The sequence below is a fragment of the Ambystoma mexicanum genome, chromosome 11 (assembly GCF_040938575.1).
Source record: "Ambystoma mexicanum isolate Mex_15411 chromosome 11, UKY_AmexF1_1, whole genome shotgun sequence".
Taxonomy (NCBI): domain Eukaryota; kingdom Metazoa; phylum Chordata; class Amphibia; order Caudata; family Ambystomatidae; genus Ambystoma; species Ambystoma mexicanum.
The window spans coordinates 913,276,983-913,303,777 of record NC_090934.1 but is presented as its reverse complement, the minus strand read 5'-3'; the positions used below and the strand labels follow the sequence as shown (position 1 = coordinate 913,303,777).

Here is a 26,795-nt window from a genome sequence, read left to right as displayed (position 1 = left end):
ACACTCGGCATAAGAAATGTCTTTGCAGCTTTGGTTACCAGGAGAATGACTCCCTTCTCCTGGTATCTTGATTCCACAGTTCCACACAACCAGAGGGAAGGACTCCGGTCCCCTGGCCTTTCTCTCACTTTGGTTTCACAGTTCAACACAACCAGTGAGAATGACTCCCTTTCCCTAGCCTTTCTCTCACTTTAAAGGTCCAGCCCCAGGCTTCCCCATCTCTAAACTTGGGAAGACTTGCTCCTCTCTCCTGCCAGGTACTGCGACGAGGAAGATGGCTTGAGAGTTCAATCTGTTTTGGGTACAGGTCCCAGACCCATGTTTTCTCTATTCAGTTTGCTGGACAGACTTGGTTCACTAGCCTGCATTATACTGTCACGAAGAAGAGGGTCTTTCTTTCTTGCTTTCTTTTGCCTTCTTCAATTTGGCAGTCTTAGGGCCTCATTACACGGACGGCGGTAAGGGTTTACCGGTACCGGTATTTTACCGGTACTGGTAAAACCTTACCGCCTTACTACGAGGTCCCTTTGCGGGTTGGAGAATTTAACGCCTGCTTTTTGCAGGCGTTAAAAACCAACCCGCAAAGGGACCCGGGAGCTAATTACGGTACCGCAATTTGCGGTGCCGTAATTACCACCTTCCCCATTCCCATTATGCCCTATGGGGCAAAAATGGGAATGGGGAAGGGCAATGGGGGAAGGGGGAATTACCGCCCCACCAACCTTGGAATAGGGCGGTAATTCCCCTTTCCACCAAGGTGGTGCCGGTATTTTACCGGCATGGACCAAGGTGCTAATAGCCGTCCGTGTAATGAGGCCCTTAGTTACCTAACCTGCCAAGTACAACCACGAGGAAGAACAGTCTTATCTCTCTTCCGAGTCTGGTGTGAGATGTTCCCTTTCCACACCTTCATGGCCCCACCAGTTTTTTGCTCCGTTCCCTGTACCTTGTTTGACTTGGGAAAACTCAGCCGGTTCTTCCGGGGCTCTTCTCTTCTTCCACCAGGTGTCACACGTTCCTGGTGTCTCCAACTTTTGCCCTCCATTGGCTTCTCCCGGTCTCCTGCTTGATGGTGTGTTTGCTGTTATTTTGACTGCTCGGTCTACCTCCTTAAGGCCGTTCCACCATCCCCACAGCTTCCAGTCATACCTCGGACCTTGTCAACACCACCGTGGCAAAGAATCACGCCGCCTATCTCCTGGGTTGGGAAGCACAATGCTTTTGGCTACACTGCCTTCTCTGAGTGTCTTTCTGATCTCCCGGGCTCAACCTTCCTTCGTGCTGGTTGGCTTTGGATCTTCCTGTCTGCTTGCCAACATCTCCAGTCCTTCATCGCTTTTAAAGCTACCTCCATGTCCAGGCCTACGCAGAAGGCTAGACCGCTGCTTTGGGTTGGCGTGCATCATGCCTCTGTGCATCTTCGCCATCTCAGTACTTGACACCCAAGTACTCCTGATGTTGACGGTCTTCTCCTTCATCTCCGTAGGTTTTTCAACTATATCCCTGCAGTAGCATATGTAAGCTTTAGGTAAGGGGGCAACATGGGAAAGAGTCAGAGGCCTTGAGGGCACTAGGATGGGGTTGCAGTGGCGACAGGTGACATTGGTGTTCTTCCTTATCCTCAGAGGGGAAGTCTCTCCCAACGAGATCCTCTCTTTGTGCACTATCCCCAGGGGAACTAACAGGTAACGACCTAACCTCCCTGACCTCATGGGAAGGGGTTCCCCCCTGGGGATAAGTGACAACATCTACGGATGAGTCACACTTGTCAGATTGAGGAGAAGAGCATCCCAAAATTGTTTGGAGGATTACATTTAGTGATGGTAATTCCATTCATTGTGGCAAGACCAAAAACGTTCTGTTTGCTAATCTGTCAATAAATCCTCTTAGGGCCACAGTATGCAAATGGCGGTATTTGGTGTGCAAAAACCCAAATCATATTTACTGATAATGCCATGGGTATTGGAGGTAGATCCTCCAAATTCCATCTCTGTTATGGTCCCTGATAGGAATTTATTGGGGATTGTAGGAACTTCTTCCAGCAATAACCTCTATTATTCTAAAGTAAAATCCCCCATTCATCTGCTTGAGGTATTTCCTCTCATTTCCACCAAACTCTGGAAATGTCAAAAGTGGCAAAAAAAGGCAATCCTTTTTCTTTTTTTTTATGTTTTCACCACTACTTGCAAACTTGTAACATGGCCTTAGGAGTTATTTTCGCCCAACACTTTTTAAGGCCATTGAGTGAATTAATTGTCTCTAATGGAGTGTGTCCTCTTTTGTGGCTAGGACAAAATATTGTTGCTTGCAAAGTTCTGAATAACCAGTCTTCAAACTATGTTTGTGAGTGAAAAGTCTTAAGAATATTTTTAGGGAAGAGACAAAACTTAACTAATCTTTTCTAGTCCCTGGCTCCTTCACTAGCTTCTCTCTGACCTAGAAGTCTTCCTCTCCAGCGCCATGATACCTTTGGGCGACCCTGCGCTTTATAAGTTGAAATAACATAACATATCATAACATAACTGATTGCGTTGTCTTTTGCAGCACGTCCAGAAACACGTTCCTCTGGCAGCAGATGGACAGTATTTTTTGGGGCTGTAGCTCAGCAAACCATATTTTTTATCCCAGTCTACATACCTGGTGGTTGTTTAGAAAAGTTATACAATTCAGGATATTCAATGGCTGTACTTCACTCTGCCATCTTTTCGGGAATTCACCAATTATTTGCTTGTGAAGTTATACATAAAATATGTTGCAATAATTTTGCGACTGGAAAATCTTAGACCTCGCTTTATCAACAAAGTGCATTCAGTGGCTAAAGCAAAATGTGTTTTCATTGTATGGCCACTCCTTACACATTATTTCTGTAGAAAAGTCTCAGAATTCTTTGCAGGCAGAAGGCCAATATATTTATAGGCTATTACTCAGCGTACCATCATTTTCTGGGCAGTTCACATAGTTACTGTTTGCACTGATAAGTCCTGGACTCATTTGAAGGCAGGTGAAGATCATATTATGGCAATCTTGTGTTATGTTATGTTGTTATGTTACTTAAACTTATAGAGCGCACAGTCACCCGAGGGCCTCATGGCGCTAGAGAGGGGAGCTGCCTGCTAAAGAGAAAGACCAATGGAGAAAGAGGAGCTAGAATAAAGTGGTTTTAAGAGCTTTCCTAAACCGAAGATGGTTAGAAGTGCCTCTGGGTAGCAATGGAATGTTGTTCCAGAGTGTGGCAGCTGCAATAGAGAAGGCCCTGCCACCGATCCTTTTGCGGTTAAATCGAGGAACCATAAGTAGATTAGAGGTGGAGGAGCCTAGGTCGCATTCCGGGATATATCGAGAGAATTTAGACTGCAAAAACTCAGCTCCTTGGCCGTGGATTGCCCGGTGAACAATACATAGCAGCGTAAAATGGACATGCTGGGCCACCGGAAGCCAGTGGAGTCATCGAAGCACTGGCTAAATGTGAGCACCATAGGGAGAGCCAGTGCCTAGCCTGGCCGTCAGGTTCTGCATGCACTGAAGCCGTTGTATAAGGCCGGTCGGTTGTGATAGATATAGAGAGTTGCAGTAGTCCAACCGCGGAAGAACTAGTGCTGCCACCACAGGGGGGCAGATGGCTTCTGGTATCAGCAGAAGAACTTTCTTAAGGACCCTGATCTGATGGTGAGCAGACTGGCACGCGGCAGTAACCTGGTTGGACATGGAAAGGGATGAGGAGAGGATAACACCCAGATTTTTCCCCTTACTAACTGGGCTAGGAAGAGGACCTAGAGAGGTGGGCCAAAAGGCAGAGGTCCACAATGAAGGATCAGGAGGACAACCCACCAACATTACCTCCATCTTATCGCCATTAAGCTTGAGCCAGTTCTGTTCCATCCAAGTACCGACTGCCCTCAGGCAGTCATGAAGGCAGGACGAGATCTCAGCCTGATTTTGATCTAAACGGATCAGGATTTGTGTGTCGTCGGCATAGGAGTAACAATTAAGTCCGTAGGAGAGGATGAGGCAGACTAGTGCCCAAATATATATATTAACAAGGATCGGGGAAAGAGAAGAACCCTACGGGACACTACAAGTGAGGGGGCAGGAGGAGGAAAGAAAAGGAGGCATGGCAAGAGTTTGTGTACGGTCAGAGAGAAAGGAAGTGAACCATGCGAGAACAGAATCAGATATCCCGATCTGACCCAGGCGTGCAAGGAGGGTGGGGTGGTCAACCGTGTCAAATGCGGCTGACAGATCCAATAGGATTAAGGCACCACTTTCACCTGCATCAACTAGCCTGGACATATCATCTTCTACAGAAACGAGCAAACTTTCCGTGCCCCTGCCAGGCCTAAAACCAGCCTTGGCAGGGTTGAAGATTTGAGATGATTCCAGAAATGAGGATAAAAGGGGTGTGATAAGAGATTCCAGAAGTTTGGACAAAAAGGGGAGTAGGGAGATAGGGCAAAAATTGGTAGGGACAGTGGGGTCAAGCGAGGGCTTTTTTAGAAGAGGAATGACCCTCGGCAATTTCAGCTCTGAAGGAACCTGTCCTGACTGGCAGGAGTTGTCTATGGCTGCTGTAATATCTGCTAGAATGTCAGGGGCAATCTGCTTCATAAGGGTTGCCGGAATGGCATCCTCAGAAGAGGACGATTTGATCTTTAAGATAGCTGCTACGACCTCTGCCTCAGTAAACAGAGGAAAGGTAGACCAGTTGGTAGAAAGGTCAGGAGAAGAAGTAGGCAGAAACACAGCGGCATCAGGGGTTGTTTTTGCAAGAGATTTGGCGATATTGGAACGAATCACATCAATTTTTGTAATAAAGAAAGAGGCGAGGTTTTTGCAAAGGTTTAACCATAGAGGTGAGGGCCTCAGAAGAGGCTAATGAGTGTACAATTGTGTAACAATTAAGTCCGTAGGAGAGGATGAGGCAGACTAGTGCCCAAATATATATATTAACAAGGATCGGGGAAAGAGAAGAACCCTACGGGACACTACAAGTGAGGGGGCAGGAGGAGGAAAGAAAAGGAGGCATGGCAAGAGTTTGTGTACGGTCAGAGAGAAAGGAACTGAACCATGCGAGAACAGAATCAGATATCCCGATCTGACCCAGGCGTGCAAGGAGGGTGGGGTGGTCAACCGTGTCAAATGCGGCTGACAGATCCAATAGGATTAAGGCACCACTTTCACCTGCATCAACTAGCCTGGACATATCATCTTCTACAGAAACGAGCAAACTTTCCGTGCCCCTGCCAGGCCTAAAACCAGCCTTGGCAGGGTTGAAGATTTGAGATGATTCCAGAAATGAGGATAAAAGGGGTGTGATAAGAGATTCCAGAAGTTTGGACAAAAAGGGGAGTAGGGAGATAGGGCAAAAATTGGTAGGGACAGTGGGGTCAAGCGAGGGCTTTTTTAGAAGAGGAATGACCCTCGGCAATTTCAGCTCTGAAGGAACCTGTCCTGACTGGCAGGAGTTGTCTATGGCTGCTGTAATATCTGCTAGAATGTCAGGGGCAATCTGCTTCATAAGGGTTGCCGGAATGGCATCCTCAGAAGAGGACGATTTGATCTTTAAGATAGCTGCTACGACCTCTGCCTCAGTAAACAGAGGAAAGGTAGACCAGTTGGTAGAAAGGTCAGGAGAAGAAGTAGGCAGAAACACAGCGGCATCAGGGGTTGTTTTTGCAAGAGATTTGGCGATATTGGAACGAATCACATCCATTTTTGTAATAAAGAAAGAGGCAAGGTTTTTGCAAAGGTTTAACCATAGAGGTGAGGGCCTCAGAAGAGGCTAATGAGTGTACAATTGTGTACAATTGAGAACAAAGTTTTAGCCTTACACACGGCAGTTTAACACTGGCCAAATAAGTAGAAAGACCGAGTTTATAAAGTTCTCTAAGTGCGGGGTTATAACCATTTCGCCATTTGCGTTCCATTTGTCTAAATTGCAGGCGGGCAGATTTAAGCTGGTCCATAAACCAAGGTTGTGGAGGTAATCTGCGCCTTTGAATCAATTTTAGTGGGGCGCAGGAATCTGCCGCAATCACAAGAGATGAGGAAAGGGAAGTTAGAGATAAAGGCCTCAGAGAGGCACAGTTGGTAGCTATGTGGGCACTTAGTGTCTTAAGATCGACCGAGCGCCTGGAGCGAAGTAGTGTTTTGGGGGGAGGAGGTTTACAGGGGAGAATGGGTAGTCTAAGTGTACACGATACCAGATGGTGGTCGGACCATACCGCTGCTTCGGTTGGGCCAGGGCGTAGAAGAGAGTCATTGGCGAATACTAAGTCAAGCATGTTCTCCTGTGAGTGGGTTGGGGCTTGGATCAATTGAGACAAGTGTAAATCAGAGAGGCTGTCAAAGAAAAAATTAATTTCAGCAGGTCTTGGTAAGTTAAAATGCAAATTAAGATCACCTAATATCACTAAATTGGTGTATTGCAGGTTCAGATCAGCTATGAGATCCACTAGACCTTTCCTAGAAGATCCAATAGGACCAGGGGGGGGTGGTATATGAGCAAAAAGTGGATGATATGAAACCACGTGATAGCACATTGAAAAAATAGTACTTCCAGGTTAAGTGCATGGGGGCATAGAAGCTGGGTAGCAACATACTTGTCTCTAAAGATAACCGCAACCCCTCCCCCACGTTTGAGTGACAACATATCTGGAGCCCTTATCTGTAGAAGGACAGGGAGAGCCATGTAACTAGAAGTCACTTTACACCATCTAGTGTGGCTGTTATTGCCACCTGGAAGTTTAAAATTGTGCTTCGCAATGAAGCCATCATTGTATTCAGAAGCACCTGCTGCACAAAAGACAAAACTCCTAGTCATAGCAAGTACAACAGCTCCAATAATACAGATATCGTTAATAATTGACTGCTGGTGCAGTGTGACTCTCATATCATGACTTGATGGCATTACCATGTGCGCTGATACTCTTCTGTTCTAGGTCCTGCTCCTAGTTCCTGCAGTAGGTTAGGAGAGAACACCTTTTCATTAAGGCGACCCACCACCTGAGAGCCACCATTATAAGAACATTTTGGATTCTTCTTGCTACCTGAGAGCCTCCGACTGACATTTATTCAATTTTGCCCTGTACTATATAGACCAAGAAGTAAAACATTTTCTCATGGTATCCCCGGCAATAGTGGGTGAAGGGTGGGACATTACCTGGGAACAGAGAATAGACCAGCTGGGGAACTAAATAATTGTTACTGGGAGATGTTAGCAACCACATAAATAGTGAAGTAGGATCAGAAACAAGAGGATCCACAGAGGGCTGATAGCTGCATCCAGTACTGCTGGCTGTGGGTGGGCCTCTTTCGATTGCTGCTGTGCTCTACATCATGGCTGGGAATGCCTAGATCACAAGGCATGCAGAAAGAGGTTCCTGTGGTGCGGGGGCATTTTATGCCACTGTAAAATGGTTGTACTCATTGCATTTGTGCCTAATGCATAATTTAGTGTCCTTGATCTGTATGAGTTTCCTAATGCAGAGCTTGCGCTCACTCTGATTATACTTTCCCTTGAGGCTGCACTTCTACACCCAGTGTGGGCCAGTAGTCGAAAGGGCCCTTGTATGTCCCTGTTCTCTGACCCACCTTGCCCCAACCTTAGCATTAGCTCTGTTTGCTTCCTACTTCCAATTTAGCAGCCACTCGTCCTCCCCCTCCTCTTGTATCCCCCCCTACGGTTTCACCACCTCATATATTACCTCTGGCCCTTCATCTTGCCCTTCTTGCTCTCCCTCAATGGCTGCCTCTTCACATTCAACATCCTGCTGCTCTGCCATCTCCTGCTGAATCTACATCTCAACTGCCTCCTGTTCCACCTCTTGCTGCCTACCCCAATTGCCACCCAGAGAGATCAACTTGTTCAGTAAGGGAAACACTTTCACAACTGGTTTATATTAGTACTAGTACAAAGGGTTGCTCATCAAGTTGATCTGTAATATTTATATCTATTTTCTCTTTTCTGGGGTTGAAAAAGGAAAGTTAAGTGAAAAGGTTTTTAAAAAAAATTAAAAAATCACAATGGACTTATTAAAAGGTTTTCACAAAGAATGTATTTTTTATTTTTTTCTCTGTTTCTTTTTTTCTTTTGGTATAGTAGGGGGACGGAAAGTGAGTAAAAACAATTGTAAAGTAGTTTGCAAAGTTTTTCTCAAAGGGGGAGTCATACATTGTTTATTTATTTATGTATTTATTTACTTATTTCATTTATGGACAGCTCCCAGACCCGGAGGTATCACAGCGCTGGTACATCTTAGGAAAGAAGGCGGAGCAAAACAAGAAATTGATAAAGCAGAGCAGTTAATAGGACAGTCTGGGTGAAAGGAAAGGAGGAGCCTTAGAAAGCAGCATCATGCAGTTGTAGCCCTATTTGTTGAACAGCCACGTTTTTTGTCTTTTTCTGAACGCTAAATAGGATGGTTCTTATAAGATGCAGAGGGGGAGGGCATTCCGCAGGGTGAGGGCCGTGGCAGGGAAGCTGTCTCGCCCTGCGCGCCTTCTGTTGTATCTTTGTGTGGCTAAAATCAGGGCGGCTGAGGAGCGCTGCAGCATGGTTTAGGTTTTAAGTCAATTCGCTGGTTGAGGATTTATGAGTTAACATCATAAAACAAGCACAATACACAATAAAATGAAACGCAGAATGAAATATCACAATGATGTACAAACAACGCTCTGTGATCACAAAACACGCTCTCGCTTTCTCTCTCTCTCTTCCTCTCTCTCTCTCTCTCTCTCTCTCTCTTTCTCTCTCTCTCTTCCTCTCTCTCTCTCTCTCTCTCTCTCTCTCTCTTTCTCTCTCTCTCTTGCTCTCTCTCTCACGTTCTCTCTCTAATCAGTATTGTCTTCATGCAACATTCACATTCTACACAAAAGCAGGAAGTGATCTGAGCTTTTCATCAGCCCATGCAACCTCCCCAGAGGAAGTGGGGAGTAGGTTTGCTGTAGCTCTGTGGAATATCTGGGTATTATGATTTACTTGCCGATGCATGCCCTGCAGGACTAATATCTTGTAGGGCTTGGGCACAATTTTGTGCACCCGGGAGGCCATGGGAGATCCCAATGTTCGGCTCATCGTGAGAGATCGTTTTGATGAGGGTTCAACCACCATTAGAAGAGAAATAAAACCTGACTTGTTGCAGTATTATGTCCTGTCAAAATCCTATCGAGATGCCAGAATATGATCAGCTTATCCCAATATTGAAGCTCACCTCTTATCAAGTTGAACTGTGTTTTCATTGATTTCAAATGACCACTCAAAGCAGTGCTGATATTCCTAAATCCTTCCCTGCTCTTTTCACCTATTCAAAACCTCCTCGGGATTAATGCTGATGTGATCAGGTTAAACCAGACTGAGACTGACTTTAGAGAGGACCATTCAGGGTATTATCAAAAAAGTCACTCTCCTTCTTGCGTTAACATATATGTCAGTGTGATTTATGAAACTGTATAGCCACTAAATTACTACTTCTACTTTCTAATGTTGTCTACATTTTGTATTTTTTAGACCGGTCTTGTCCAGACAGACGGGTGTACATGGAATGTGGAAGCCCCTGTCCCAATACCTGTTCCAACCCTGTGAGGACCAGCTTCTGCAACAGCCAATGCACGGATGGCTGTTTCTGTCCTTCTGGTAAGGTAGAGCTACCGCGTCAGCTGCAGGGAAGCTTTAATCATTCCTTACAAGCTGCAGGAGCGGTATTGTGGACATACAAGCATGCCTTATTACATAATAATCTAACTTGTATTAGCCAACTGTAAAGTAAGAACGGGCACATGGTTTCTCATTACCATCGACCTTCACATATCGGTTACCTGCTAGCAATCACACTCTCGGTGCAGGTTATGAAATGGTGACATATTTCAATTTCTCTGTACTGGTTGGATGCTGGACACTAATTTCTAATTCTCTTTGTCACTGGTGTGTTGCTGTGATAATGATGTATATATCATCTGTTATGTCACTCCTTTCACTACAATATTCCCTTTCAAGTCAGTTTGCTTCTTTTCATCAGATTTCATGACCAGAAGGAAAAATAAATCCTTCTCTTTTAGCACCCCAGGTTACCACTTTGGTGACCCGTGTGCTAATGTCTTTCATCCCCCATTCCAGGTGCTGGAACAGGGGATAACGGCCCAGAGTCCTCATTATTCGCCCTCGCTTCGCTCAGGCCGATAACTTGGGCTGCCGGGCCGGTATCCCCCGTTCCAGCCCCTAGAACGGGGGCTGAACGCCACAATGAAAACCAACATCCCAAGACGGGAGTGAAGTAGACTAGCTTTAGGGTAAAATACAGTGTAAGAGATGTTTCACTTTGAACAAAATTGGAAAATGTGCTACCACACAAAGATGTCTAGTTAAATACATTATTTCTCTGCAGGGAAGGTGAATTGAGCCTAATGTACGTAAAGCAGTGCAAAAGGGTTACCATCTTGATGAAAGCACCTGTTATCTCCAAACTATTAGTGAAAGTGTTAGCTGCACAGCCAATGCTCGGCTGAGTGCAAGATGGTTCTGATGCTGAGCTGTTTTGGGTGTGAAGTTGGGACACTTCACTAATGTGTGTTTCAAGGAGGTCAAGGCCGTCAGGTACATGTTTCCCCTATGATAATCCGATGGCCAAAGTAAGGATTCAGCCTTCAGAGTTTGAACCATATTCCAGCCAACAATATAAATGATCCCTCACAATCGGGTCTTTTTAGTTGGATTTGTGCCACATACATGTTTTAGTTGCCGATTTCGAAGAGAACACTCAGGATTCCACTTTGAATTCTAAGCATCATTTTCATTCTGGTTGAGTCTAGTCTTGATAAGAATAGCTTTTGGAAATCTATGACTAGCAGACAATCTATTGCCAAATCCATGTCCCATTCACGCTTCGCCAGGCATGTCCTGCTGCAGGACCTCACATTCAATTTTAAAAGGACCAGCCAGTGGGCACATTCAAGTAGTTCAACAAGGCTGAAGGCATGAATTTGTAAGAGTGACCACAATCAGTAGGAGCTCCGTAGAGCCAGCAATGCAAGGTCACCCGCGTGGGGGAAAAATGGGAAATGGAGTAATTCAGGCCCTTGAAAATGTTGGGTCACTGTGCAGCATTGCAGGAGTTGGGTGCTTGTTAGGCTCTAGGATTCTAACTCAACAAGGAAACAGTAGAGAACCAGCGGGGTCAAAAATGAAAAATGCACTGACACTCTGACCATGTGACAATGTATGCCTTTTGGGCTCAAACCTATTGTTTGTGTGAATATCCTTTACTTCCATGTTTTGAAGATTCTGAGACACATCTTTTGTGAACAGGAGTACAAGCCAATTTAACAGAAAACCAACTATCAATCAGAAAAGTCACCACGGGTCCACATGTCATTTTCTGCTCGATCACTCTCTCCAATGGCTTACTTTGATTTGGTGAAATCATTTTAATGTGTCAACCTTCTTAAGCAATATTGTGAATGTGTCTGTAGACCTCTCATCACCTGATCTCCCTGTGTTTTAGGAATGATCCTGGATGATGTTATGAATACTGGCTGTGTCAATTTGGGCCAATGTCCCTGTAACTACAAAGGGAAATACTTTGCCTCCGGAGACTACTTTTCCACCGCTTGCCAAACCTGGTATGATCATATTCTTATCTATGAAGATCCATTATCAATTGTTCAATCTCACAGTTCACTCCAGTAAAACAGAGCTGTACAACAGATTCTACAAACAGGCCTGTCCTGTGGTTTCATGGGAGCACTGTGCTGAGAGCCGTGTGATCACTACAGTACTGTGTTCTTGCTCAAGGGTGTCAAAGGACACTGTGTTGTCAAGCAGAATGACCTATCAGTTATCCTGCACCAGGAACTGGGGTGGTTAATTTTGTATATGCTGCATAGGTGCTGCAGAGTGCTTGCGTTCCAGTGAGGTTGAACAGGCACATTGAGTGGATGTGAAGAGAGAACACTTCCATTCCTCCCAAACAAAACAACATTACTTTGATTAGAATACAATACCCCCCAAAAGTAAAATGAAATCACGCCACTTGAAGACAAAGTAAGTACTACAGCACCCTCCTAAAATGCAATTCTTTGCAATGAGGAGGTAAATACTCAAATACACTGGATAATACCAAGCACTGGGCTACATATACACCATTCCTCCACTGCTGCTGCTTGACAGCAGAAAAGAAAAGGGCCTTAAGATAGTTGAAAAACATTAGATTTTACCACCAATGACCTTCCACTAATGACACCGAATGTGGACTCGTGCATTTCACTTTCTACATTTTGACCTTGTCGTCTGGATCCTTATATGTAGTGACACAGGTCTAATGGCGGCAGGAGTAAAGAAAACAGTCTGGAGAGAAATCGACACTCAGCTGCACATGAACAGACACAGGAAGGCCAATGAAAGTACAGCTTTAAGGTTGATCTCCATTGTTTATAACATATTCCACATGCATTTAGGTACGACTAATATATTGGGCGATTTCCAGGTAACAGTCTGGAAACTTAAAGTCCTTCCTTGCAATGACTTCAGAGTCACTCTGAAACTGTACATGAATGCCTTGACGATCGCCTTCTCACCAACACAAGATGGAGCAGTAGTGGCCACTATCGAGGCAGAGGACTCATTCGCAATATAGCATGAAAGGCCTTAACATGAACTGTCATGCTAAACTACTGAATTGCAGGTACATACTTTTCTGAACTTGACAACAAGGCAGGAATCTATGTATGACAACAGGACATCTATGTGGGACAACAGGTGACAATACTGCTCCAGTCCATATCTACAACATTGAACAGAAGTGTAAGAAGCCCCCTTATGTGCATTAGATGTTCACAAACATTCATGTGAGGATCCCATTTGTTAACACAGGATGCAGGCATACATTTAGTAAATCAATATCTACTTTATTTTGGCAAGAGCCATACACGCACAAACAACACAACAATAAATAAAAATCACTTAGCACAATCCATTGTGTCCACATATTAACATACAATAAAACAGAGAAATAACCCACCACGACTGATAATGCCCTGGTGCAGTTTTAAACAAATTTCAAGTCATGACTAATGTTCAACATCAATAAAATACAAATCACAGAATCACGTTTGTTCTGCAATATAAGTCACCAATGATCTCCATTTGGTAATTTGTGACTGGATAGTTTTTATTTTGTATTTATTTTATTCAAGTTTGTGTGCAGGGCTCATCTCTGAATGTTGATATCTGCTTCGATAAGATCATTAATTGCTGTGTATCCCCACATTTCTGCTCCATAGAGTGCAGCTTTTTTGACCCGCATCCTAAATATTTCCTTGGCTGGAGAAATTGAATTGTTCCCATGAATACTAGGATATCATGACAGCAGCTGGGTCACCTTGTTGAACTCTTATTTCTTTGCTTATATTATGAGGCGTTATGGCTGAATCTAATTCCTAAGCAGTAGAAGTGGGTTTCTTCTTGGAAGTTCCCTAGCTTCAACTTCTTTACATTTCTGGACCTCCTACTACAGAATATTAGTTTGGTTTTTTCATAGTTATTTTTCACGCCTCTTACTGAACACAATTCCACTGGGGATTTTGGAGATGAGCAGTGCCTCGTCAGCAAATAATACGATTCAGATTTTCACATTATATAGAGAGGGTGCATCAGAAGGAATTTGACTTAGTTCTTTAACTGAGTGATTCATATATAAGCAAAACAGTGCTGAGGCGAGAATGCACTTCAGTCATAGTGGAATCTAGAAGTGTGCCTATTGACATGCCCTGGTTGACTTTAGAAATGTGCCTATTAGCGTGCCCTGGTTGACTTCAGAAGTGTGCCTAATAGCACCTAAAGTAAACCACCATATTCACATCTCCACGCTTACTCTCTTCTTTACACCACCACTCAAATAGAACACAGCGATACTATGACACCATTCGGTATAGCTGTTCTCATACCAACATCTGCCTCATACTCCCCATCACTCTAAACACTGCTGGTTACACACCCCCAGCCAGGCGTTCTCCTCAGGCCTAACGCAGCCACAATCGATCTGGATAAATCCTGCCAGAACGAACACATAGGGCCTCATTACGACCCAGGCGGTAAGTTACTGCCTGGGTCGTACCCTTACCACCATGGTGTAAACTACGTTTACACCATGGTGGATGGCGGATTTACCGCCCCATTCCAAGGTGAGTGGGGCGGTAAATCCCCATTTCCCATTTTACCCTTCCCCATTCCCATTTTTGCCCCATAGGGCATAATGGGAGTGGGGAAGGCGCTAATTACGCCACCGTAAATTATGGTGGCGTAATTAGCACCATGGTCCCTTAGCGCCATGGATTTTAACGCCTGCAAAAAGCAGGCGTTAATATCACCATGGCGCTAACGGACCTTGTAATCAGGCGTTAAGGATCGGTGCCGTTTACGGCGCCGTTAACCCCTTTACGCCTGATTCGTAATGAGGCCCATACTCTTGACCTCTCAACCACCACACCTATCGCTAAGAAGCAGCTATTACACGAATGCCACACCAGCTGCACACATATCCGGTGCTCACACGCACCTTTGACTCTCTCTACTCTCTCTACTGACTTGAACTTCGGTTCCCAAGGGCGTTCAACCTACCAGCGCCTTCAGACCATACCAATGGTACATAAGGCGCTATATAAATTCAAAGTAACATAACATAACATAGCACCTTTTTAGCCCTAAAGGGGTAGGTGCATTCTATCCCCCACACTGCACCTCACTATGTTATCTCTCATCCAAGATTTGAGCCTTTTTACCAGCAATCATCCCAGGGATGTCGAATATAGAATATCTAGAGTTGTCCCTGCCCCACTATTTGGATATAGGAACAACCTCAGTTGTTCACCAGGAGCTTGGTGTTTTGCCCACGTTGCAAATAGCTTTGAATTTGTGGAAAAGGAAGAATACCCAGATACAATATTACATGTCATCAATTCTTTCAGTAGGCCATCTAGTCATGGGGCTTTTCTTGTTCTGGGGCTCCACTTTGCTTGTTCTACTTCGGTCAATGGAATATTCAATGGGTTTCCTTCTTTTACTTTAGGTAAGAATAAGAGGTTTCTGAAATGTTTGAACAAGTCATTCTCAGTTAAACTCACTGTGAGAGGTGTTTCTTTGTTAGTGGTTACTCAATGATACCCGATGTATGCAGAATTCTTTGTAATTCCCGAAGGTGCATGCTTCTTTAAGTAAGTGCATTCCATGTATTCCTGGCAAATAATTAAGCAATACAATCAGTCAAGTAATGCCCCCCTGCTAGGGTTATATTGCTATTCGTACACCAGCACCTTTTACCTGTTTACTAATGGTGCTTTTTTCTCAAGTTGAGAAACAGTGTGGTTTGCCATTTTTCAACTTCTCAACTTGAGAAAAAAACAACAAAAAAACCCCAATAATGCCACCATGAACCAATGAGAGGGAAACTACATGTAGTCCCTTCTCACTGTCCATGGTGGCCATTTCCAGGAAGGAGATGTGCAGGGAACATTGAGAGTTACCGATGCCGGTGAGGGACAGAGGAGCGCAAGGTAAGTGGGGAGGGGCTGGGGCTGGATGGAGTGTGGAAATGGGAGAATGAGGGGATGGTGGTGCAGGGGGTGCACTTACCTGATTCCCATTGAGGAAAGATGGCATCCTCCTGCTCCATGAAGGCTCAAAGCAGGGGCTTTATTGTTTAGTAAAGACCCCATTCTGAGACTACTGATTAGCTGGGAGGCTGCCAGCCCCCCCTCGCTGAGTACTAATTATGTGTTCTCCCTAATCAGCCCGTTATGATCAGCCTAAATAGGTGCAATTTCTTTCACTTCATTTACTAGTTTTACCTAAAGGTTTCAACAGTTGGACTTTGGCTTTTCTACACTCCCCGTCAAAACATGGGTCCTCAGATTTTGTGAAATGTACGACACCTATACATTTTCTACTGGTAAATTGAATAATTTCTCCTGCCATTTGGCCATAAAGGCTAAATATTAAGAGGAGGTTATTTGTTGCTTCTAGAACGGCTCTATTATTAGTGATAGCCCATGGTATATTCTCGGCAAAATCACATCTTTATCAAGATCAGCCCAATGCAGACTTTGCCTTTTTGAGCAATGCAGTGCTCAAACAGGCGAACTCGGAGCCAATGGTGCTATTCATTTATGTCTTCATGCATTTTCCATTTCCTAGAAATAAGTATATGGATATGGGTAGTTGTCACTCTATTCTCGGGCGATCTCAAATCTCTTAATGCTGGGTCATTTGGTAGGGTTCAACAAAATGTAACCTATATACCTCTATTCAAGGACACTTCACCCCTCAAAGACCTCCGATGCACCCAGGAAAGGATAAGGATGTGCATATGTGGGACCCTTAGCCAATAACACAGATAATTGTTAGCATAGGTGAGAGATATGCTTGGTATTTCCATGATGCACAAGTGTGTTCTTCACTTGTGGTGAATAAAATGCAGTCAGTTACAGCAAATCTCTTTTGCTTCCACAAGTTAGAACATAATACTGGCATCCATGTATACTGTATTCTGAATATTGCCAACTGTCAGATAAATCACTAGAATCTCATTTCCAATAATATTTTCCTAATATCTTGCATCTACCTCCTTTGTCTAAAGTGTCCCTGGACAAAGAACGGAAAAGAGAAGGACATGTCTCTCATTCACTCTAATCTCATTTTTACCACCTCTTTGCGTCATTGGGTCATGAAGCACAAATGTTTTGCTTCCTTTGTAAAAGCAAAAGAAAATTTCGAGGCTGAGTACCCCAAAAGGAAATACACCAAACACGGGCTTATAAAGATTCACAGATCTTTATTCAAACAACTGTACAGTTCACAAAGAAACAAAGTATCAGATTGCTATCTACCCCCCCTCAGTACATCACAGCGAATACCAGCCCTTTCGTTGTGAGAAATGAGAGGTACTGGACGTCTAAACATTTGCATCTTTTATACATTTTCCAATCGTAATGTCCAACCCCCCTGCAGGTTAATAATTCTCGGTCTAGGGTTCGTGCCGAGTTCACCTCTAGTTTATCCAACTATATGCACATGGATTATTTCCAGTTTGTACAACAACAAGTCACAATGGCAACAGTGTATCTTCGAATTTAACATTAAGCCTTAGTACACGTCCTATATAATGTAGTCCAACAATTGTTCACGCTTAGTATTTAAACAACATTGTATTTGATGTATGTCCGCGGATCGGACTTGTTGGTGCAGGTAATCCTCGATCTACAGGTCAAACGTAGGACAAGGTCTCATTACATGGTCCTAACATTTGGCCTACGGGCAGTTTAGACATTAACTTTGAGCAAAGGTCAGGACGCCTAGGTTGCAAGCGAGAAACACTGTCCACCATTTTAGAACACAGAGTGACTTTGAAACGAAAATCAAAATGGCGGATGGACCTAAAATGGCAGCTAAGTCGATCTAAGGTCGTAACCTTGTTACGCGGATTTCTTCGCAGAGCGAGTGGGCTTAGGCCAATATATACAATAAAGGAGGTACAATATGATATACCGTTTAACACATTTCCTTCATCCACTTGTCCTCATCAAATAGTCTCAAATAGCCTTACCACAATTGTCACCACGGGAGAACAATCCTTGTCACAAAATGACTACTGCTCTGTTACTGCTCTGTAGGAGTGTATTGATGAGTATTCTATACAACCCTTGCTCAACCCCACACTATTACTATACCATCAGTGATTCCAATCAAAAAGGTGAAACAGGCACAGCCCAATGTGTGTTCCTCCATTACCTATTGTGTGTCAAGAGCTGGCTATAATCTTCAGGATGGTAGTGAAAGCATTGGAACAACAAGAATATTTAGGTACCAAGAAAAAGGAATGTTAAAACAAGGGTCTCCAGAAATAAACCAGCATTTTCAGGAAGGACTATCAGATCCCACTGAAGTTATTTCATTTTCAAAGCATTGTACAACATCAATGCCAAAAATTTAGAAGAAAGAAAAACCTCCTAAGTTGGAATGCTTTAAAGGGGATAAAAAAGGAACTGTGTACTCTGTTATCTATGAGGAAGATAACAGAATGAGGAAGAATACTTGGATCTACTCTCTCCTAATGATCCACTGGACACACAGTGGTGAAACATGTGTTAAGAGACTGAGAAACTATTTCATTAAAATATTGTTATTCACCACCGACTCTCTTGAATCTGAGTGATTTATATTAAAGAAGCTGGCATAACTTGAATGCCCCTCATGTAACATAATACGTAAAGAATATTGGGCAGCAACAATATTGGAGCATTTGTTGATGACAGCTTTGCATTTTCAAATTAAATTCAGACTCGCCAGTAAGGTTAACCGCATGCTTGCATTTTCAAAATTAGCATCCATAAAAATAATATTTAATTAAACTAAACATACAAACACACTAATAAAGCACAAAACCCCACCCCTGTAAGGGACAACACAGAATAGGCAGATGTTGTAATGAAAGGACACACTCTAGGTCTGATGATAGGGGAGCACAGGCGATATTTTCAGTAGAAAAGTCAAGTTCAATGAAGAACGTCTTTAAAGGGTAAGGGGTGGGGTCTTCAAATATCATCATGGCCCTTTAAGGCAGGCCAGGGGGGCCGAACCACCACTTCAAATAAAATATAGGCATGCTCTTGGGAGTTAACAAAAGGGAGGCAGGCTTCTAGGTGCTTTACAATGGGTCGAGATGTTTGGAGTTGGCTGTTCCAAATGGATCACGTGTATCACGATAGTGACACAGAGTCTTAGGATAGTCCAGTGATTCAATGTTGTCCTGAAGTGCTGATCAGATGGAAATGGCTGGAGCACAGGAAGGCAATGTTTGAGTCTGCGGCTTGATGACTCGAAAGTGGATCGAAAAGTGTTAAGTGTAAAAGGCAGCTGCGATTGCTTGCAGTGGCTCAAAGTGAATCGAAATGGTTTGAGCCAGTTTGAAAATTGATCATTAAGCCAAACAGTTTCCAGATCTGGTTGTTGATTTAAGTTCCCTGGGGAACTTTGTCCTGGGTCTTCAGGAGCAAGGTGGATCCTTGTGCAATTCTCATCCAAGAAGGTTTTCAGAGAGCACTTCCAGGGACTGTAATCTGGTTCCTGGGTGCGAGTGATCTCAGCTTGCACCATGCCTTGTCTAGCCAGCAGGTAAACCCTAATGTTGACCTATATGGAAGAGGACTTTGGGGTAGGGTCCCCCGCAAATAAGGTTCCAGGTGAAATCCTTCAAACTTCAGTTGGGCGATATTCTATGTAAAAATGTTCTTTGGTCATCGCTTTGGCGAAAGTGCTATATAAATAAAACATCATTATCAGTGGTAAAACATCATTATCAGTGGTTGTAAGATGATTCAACAGAGAGGTTGGTCTTACTTCCTTTAAAAGGCAACCTGACACATTTGAGTGGTCCCCTTCAAGCCTTCTATAAAGAGTCTAACCCCCGCTGCTGTGTTCAGAGTCTGCTTTCTAATGATGTCTGTCCCAGAGTGCTTGGCTGCAGGATGTGGCAGAGGGCATCATGTGACTGAAAGTCATCTGCCACTGGCATGAAAGCCTTAGCTTTCATTTTTATTAATAAAATGATGCAAGCAATGATGTTTCTGAAAGGGAGGTCTACCATTCAGATCAAAATGTCTCATGCTGATATTATAGTCAAATAGGTCCCTTGTGCTAAACGGTGTACTGACATAATAGTACCAGCACAGAGCAGGTTCAAAGGTCACCTGTAAATCCTCCACAGCCACGGAAGACACAGTTAACTTCTGCATCTCTGATCAAAAGTATAATAATTGACTGCTTTAACCTGCCTCGGACAGGTTCATCAGGAGGTGGGGACGGGGCACAGTGTGACTGAATGTCAGCTGGCACGTGTATGAAAGCCCTAGCTTTTATGTTTATTAATAAAATTATGCAGGTAATTATGTTTCTGAAAGAGAGGTTTACTTCCCCAGGAGATCTCCTGGAAACAGTGATTCAGAGGCAGCACAGACATGACAAAGCCAGCCTCACAGCTGATCACTGAAATGCCTTTGAAGATTGCACGCATGGGAAAGGGGCAGAGTTAGAGCAGCCAGACAAGGAAGTTAGGCCTGTAGAAGCAGGCCTGCCATCTTGCTTTCTGCTTAGGCCCTCTTCATTCACTGTCCCCTTCATTTCCTTCAAGCAAGGCACTCTTCGTGGGATGTCAAAATGCGAAGGGCACTTGTTGCAACAATAGGGATTGGACTCATTACAAGGGACTTGCTTTGGACCAATCGCTGAGGCATTTTGCCTTCTGTAATTCATTTCTGGACACCACCAAGATGATGAATACTGTTTTGGACTTCTGTTGGGAGTGCAGTTCATTTCAGAGTCCTGAAGACAGAAGGTATTCAAGGCAGAGGAGGGCTCTGCCCCTGAACGATTCCCTAGGAACAGTGGGAGTGAACCTCTGTGGGCCGAGGCTTCTAAATCTGGCTACATTGCAACCAGGAACCTGTCCCTGGACATGACGGAACTTCTGTAGGTGCCGGTCACACTCCCTGGTGTAGGAGTGCATCAGAAGGACTCACCTTGTCCTTAAGCCCCCAGGATTGGGAGATCACAGTAATCCAAAAGCACATGGAATCCTGATTCTCCATTTGGAGCTGTCTTCATGCCGTTTTGACTGTGATCGACACCCTTTGAGCTGACATGGCTTTTTGCACTCAATGGGCCTCATTACGACCCAGGCGGTAAGGGGTTTACGGCAGCGTAAACAGCGCCGACACTTACCGCCTGATTACGAGGTCCCTTAGCGCCATGGTGCTTTTAACACCTGCTTTTAGCAGGTGTTAAAATCCATGGCGCTAAGGGACCATGGAGTTAATTACGCCACCGTAATTTACGGTGGCGTAATTAACGCCTTCCCCACTCCCATTATGCCCTATGGGGCAAAAATGGGAATGGGGAAGGGTAAATGGGGATTGGGGACTTACCGCCCCGCCAAGGTCGGAATGGGGCGGTAAGTCCGCCAACCACCATGGCGTAAACGTAGTTTACGCCATGGTGGTAAAGTCACGGCCCAGGCGGTAACTTACCGCCTGGGTGGTAATGAGGCCCAATGTACTTCAAGCTACTTGTCTTGCACCAGTTAAGATCATTGCCATCTCGATTTGAGCACCAGCTCAACATTGGCTGCATTTGCAAGCACAGCATAGATGCAATAGAACCTCAAATTGACCCGACTCGAGCACCGACTCAGACTGCTGGAAGTCATTGTCACTTACTGACTCAACCTAGCAGCAGCATTGGTTTGACCCAACTCGACCATTGACTCAAACTTGTTGGAACCCATTGAACTGCATTGCCTCGACCACCGACTCGATCCACTGAAGGCCACATCTAGACTCAGATTCAAAGATGACTTGCCACTGAATGAACATGATTCAAATAGTCTCTGAACAAGAGCCCATCGCAAAGCTGTCATGTACCAAAGATCAATAAATAAGGTACAACGAAGAGGCCCTGTCCACCGATTCACATTTGGGAGCATAGTGGCTTTTAAGTCCCTCTTATCTGCCTTTTTCTTACAAGACATGTTCTTTAACACTGGCCTTGTGTCAGCTGATTTTCTGAACACCCCTGCTTATCTAACCATGGTGCTATTCTTCGACAGCATGAATTTATTTTCTGTGTTTCTGTACAGGGCTGAGGTTTCGCCTCTGTTTTTTGTTGGTTATTTTCATCTTTCTTGTTTAATTAAACGTCTCTATTTTTATAGAACCCCGTTTGTACATTTTTCATTTTGGAATCTTTATACTAAGTTGCTTGTGTTGCTTTTGCTATCATCTCATACTACTCCTGAATATATAACCAGGCCTTGATATACCTTTGGGGTGTTCCTGTTTCACCTTTATGATTCGTATCACTGCTTGTTTAGTAGTAGTTTAGGGTAGGCAGTTTAACCACTACTCATTCCTGTGCTCTTGCAGATAAGTAGTCATTTTGACACATACTGGAAACGTGGGAGTCCATGGAGATTCTCAAGATGATAGGACCCTTTAGTAGAATGTTGTGCATCTCCTGCAAATGCTTACTTTGCCCTCTCTTCTGTGTGTGCTGCAACAAAGAGTCTCTAGTAATGACGACCCTGGTGTGATACCCTTTGGCCTGGCATTGCCTGTCCTTTGAAGCATGGGGCCTCTCCCTGCAAGATATTCTCCTCCTGGAATGTGACACGTCTTTCCCAGAGTGAGCACAAGGCTTTTGCTCGGTCTGAACACAAATGTTTTGTACACAGAACATGCACAGAAACGCCTCACAGGTAGGTCAGTTAGGAACCAAATGGGCAATACAATTATAACAAAAGGTTTTAGACGATATAATTGTAGGTAGCCTAAGGTCACCATGTCAAAATTAGACATGGTTTATATTTAATATTTCATCTGCCACCAAGCCCGAGTAGCACCCAACCATATAATTTGTGATCAGGGCTGCCCACGGCGATCAGCCCCAGCATGTACGAACTTTTGGTTCCATCATACTGCCTGCAGGAATGTACATGTTAATCTAGAACTGCCATGTTGCCAAACTACAAGGCAGTTGCTGAGAGATATCAGTAGACAGGGCCGATAGCATTACATGTTTGCACTATACATTTCCTTTTTTTGGTATGAAGTGTTTTTGAAGATGAACTTTAATAACATAGCTCTCCTTCAGAGACAGAATTACCATCACCATTTTGGGTTAGAAAATTCAAAAATGTTCAGGTTACAGTGTCCTATCAGATGGTATACTGTAACAATCCTCTCTCCCATGATCACGATGTGTGCTCATAGGACACTTTACAAGTTCCTATATTAATCCAAACCTTCTGGTATCTTTGGAATGCCCATTACTTTTGTGTGTGTGTGTGCAGGTTTATTTTATGATATCCAAATATTCCACTTCGGATTGCAACTGCAGGACTGAGCTCTCTCTTTCTCTGATGCATGTTCGGCCATCTTTGCCATCTCCTGCCATATTACTAGCTTCCTTACAATTCTTTCTATGTTGCTTCAACTTCTGCAACTCTTGAACGGAGTTCCTCAAGTGTAATTTCCATTGGTGCCCCTTTTATGTCTACATCGTTTTATTTCTTTGCTGTTCTTAATTTGATGCCATCAGTCTTCTATCCCCTTTGTAAGACCCATCATCTCACTGACCTCCACTGATTCTTCGTCTTTCAGATCTCTAAGAGGAAGTTTGTAAGCTTAAATATATTTCTTTTTTGGGGGTTTCAATTGTTTTATTTCTGGGAATGCTGCCTAAATCAGGCAGAACATTCCATGGAGTTCTCCAGGACATCTTGAGTCCAGCATAAAGACTGCTCTTTATCTCCCAATCATATAACATGATTCAGTTGTATACTTCTGTACAGTTCTTATCTGAATCCTCTGATCTGAGTTGTCTTGCTTGGACATAACACCACTAAGTCATATTAAAGCCTGCCTTCTTTCATGGACTTCATCTTTTCTTTTGTTTGGCTTAAGCCTTAGCCTAAGTAATTGTAATTGTATCTGATGAACTGACGGTCCATAGTATAGATCTTGCTCTGATTGGCCTCTGGCTGAGAGCTCTGGTATCATGGAACTTTTCTTGATTTTACATTACTGCATTGGTATACCTCTAACCATTTCAGTTCATGGCTTGTCTGACGTGTGTTCCATGATAACAGGTCCCTTGATCTGGCCTTCATTCGCAGTCCACAGTCCGTCTACACCTTTCTGCCACTCAACCTTCCACACTACTGTGGGTCAGGCATTAACAAAGTTCCACCCTATCCATCTTAAGTGTTGCTGCACAATTCTTGTGCCAAGCTCTGAGCATTCTTTATTTGAGAAAAAGGCAGGAATGGTCACTTTCTGGAAGTGTTTGGCCTCTCTAACTGTGTTTTTCTGCTTCATCCATTGAGGGCAATTTTGTACTTGCCCCATTCTCGCCGCAAATCACTGTCCTTCCACTCAGAGCTGTAGAGCTCAGAAAAACCAGCCAGCCCTTCTCATTAGTGCTGTCTTGCGCTTGGAATATCAGTATTCAGTCTTGCATTGGAAAGGTGTGCTTAATTAATCATGTTATCACAGCCCAATCGAACATAAAAGGTGTACGGTCTCACAACTCCTACAATCAAAGTTGTATTCTCCATTTTGCTAGGCATTGGCCTTAATGAGAGAACCCTATCTAAGTATTCCTAAGTAGCTGCAGTTAAGTGGCTCAGACTCACCATTGAGGATCAGTGCCCCTTGGAGATTTTTTCCAAGGATCTTAATGATGGTCGATAACCTGGAGTACTTTATGCAGATAGAATGGGATTTATTGCACTGAAATGGGGAAATACATGTGGGGACCTACACACACGGAGTTCTTTTAACTTACCATGACAGGCATAACCTGAGGCAAATTCTACACCACAACAAGGTTGCAAGTAGAGCTCTTACATATTGATGTGAGGTTTTTTCTCAGAAATAGATTGGTACTCATAATTTCCCAACTGGTGTAAGGGTACTGGACATCAGCTATATCTGTCCAGTGAGCAGTGACATATGCTGCCTATTCTTGCAAGATATGACTACAAGGCAGAGGGTTGCACAGTTTTGTTGTGTATAGTGAACTCAGAATCAGCCTTTGCAGGTTTCCTCAGCCTTTATATTAGATATGACGTTGTTAGTCTATAAACTGTGTTTTGGTATGGGTTCAGTAGATATGTTCTCAAACTGAACATTTTTAAGATGCTGTACTCATCATACTTGAGTGTTAGATCTGTCCACTGTGGCTTCTCAGAAATCTCTTAGGCTCCTGCTGTTGGGGCATACATGATGTGCAGGCTGGAACAAGGAGCTTTCCATTTCCTCAGTAAATGGAGATTGTGCAAGCAGACAAAATATTCATAAAGATGTAGCCATGTTGAGATAACCCTCATTCATCAGAAGTGATTGTGCCTTTAAAGAGTGGATCTATATGTGTACTCCTTCGTGAGCTGCTTGATCACACTCTGGGCTCTGTGTCAGAGAGCTCTTTGAGAAGATTTTGCATCAGCCACATCTAAGTGTGCCAAATTGTATTTTATTATTTGAGTGTTCATTTATACCCCGCTTAATACCAGCAAGTGGTTTATAAGTGCAGGATAGGCGTTGTCTTGCTTCCAAGACAAACACATTGCCCCTGAGCGAACCTTCCTCCGCTGAAGAGATAATCTACCCAGTGCTCTACTTTTGTGTGGACTTCACATGGCACAAATCTCACCACTGTTCTACTTTCTCATACATTGTCCTGAGTTAGTTTTTGAGGCTTCCTTGTGTAAACCTCTCAACACTCTGTTAGCTCTAAACATTCACTCAATAAGAATCCAGGAGATCACAATTTTTTTCCAGGAGCCACCTTCTTCATCTTGTGCTTCCATAGTCCAAGAAACATTCAGATGATGTGATACAGGCCATTTTTTATTTTTTCATTATACTCGCTCCATGGCCTGGCCTCTGAGCTTCATCTTGTACCTTCATTCTGGTTTGTAAAAAGCCTTTATCAGTGACCTTTCATCGGCAGATGGGCAACACACAACAGCCTGAAAGACACCTCAGGAAGGACATCAAAGGGTAAGTGATAAATGCAAAGGTGTGCAGCAAACTCCAATCCGGGAACTGCAGTGGTCGCACTCTCTTTTCCTCCTGAATACTCCCAATACACCAGGATGTGCACAAGGAGGACAAGGGAAGAGCAGACGTTCAGGGTTTTATGTATTTCCTCTGGCTAGACTGTGGCAGTTTCCACAAACACAACTGGTGCTAAAAATAATGTGTTTCGATTTTTGTATTTACACAATGTGAATAATGAATGATAGAAAACATGTATTATGTTTGTTGTGGGACAATCATCATGAAATCCCTTAAATTAAAGAAGAAACACAATACATATAGTAGTATTGTACAAATTCATGCTTCATTTTGCTGCTGGGTCAGAATGGGCTTGTTTTAATGTAATCAAGAATCCAACAGCAAACTGTTTTCGTACTGCGATAAGTGGAACGTTGATTACATACATTGACGTGCTTCAAACCGCTTTAATTTCTGAATCCTAAGTTTGATTTTTTTTAAAAGCCTTTTCAAATGTCAAAGCATCAGGTGTGAATTTACCACACCCAAGACTCTCTAGCGTGGTCTTTAAACATAATGAGTACCCACATATCTGAGATGGGCATTGTGATGTATGCAGATTTTGTGTGGACAAGTAGCGGCAGCGATTCTTAACGGAAATTGACATTTGCTCCCTTGAAAATGCAATATGTTGTCAACTGGGACCATTGAGCAGTCAAGATCTGATATATGTTCTTTGTTGCCTCTTCCTCAGCTCCTGCTCAAATGGCCAGTGGAACTGCACGTCCCAGCCCTGCTCCAGAAGCTGCGAGCTACTAGGGGGCTCCCACGTCTCCACTTTTGATGGAAAAGATTTCACATTTCATGGGAATTGTCTGTATATCATTTCCATGGTAAGGGCACACTCCACCTCAGACTAAACAACTCAAGGACAACTTGTTGTTGGTCAGGTTTGGGATTTGGAAGATGGTCCAGAAGCTCTTCTGTGGTTCCGGCACATAAGTTGGGTGTTTTTCAAGCTTCAAAGGATTTGTTGTTAGTAGTAGTACTCTGCTGCAACCAGCCCGTCCTCAAGACCAAGTCTTTCCAGGCAACTTGCATCCACAAGTCTTTTCTACATGATCAAAACATGCATGCTATTGTACACTCGTACACTGAACATACATCATAAGTGTTTTGCAAATCATGATGAGGTTTGT

General features: G+C 43.7%; 1 protein-coding gene across 1 annotated transcript in view; it reads left to right on the top strand.

The window, feature by feature from the left end:
* LOC138503906 (mucin-5B-like) overlaps window positions 1-26,795 on the top strand; it is a 447,355-nt gene that overhangs the window by 106,771 nt on the left and 313,789 nt on the right. Inside the window, exons 7-9 of the mRNA XM_069623991.1 lie at window positions 9,506-9,631; window positions 11,496-11,613; window positions 26,351-26,489. Of these exons, the coding sequence (XP_069480092.1) occupies window positions 9,506-9,631; window positions 11,496-11,613; window positions 26,351-26,489 (383 nt within the window). The remainder of the gene's footprint in view (window positions 1-9,505; window positions 9,632-11,495; window positions 11,614-26,350; window positions 26,490-26,795) is intronic.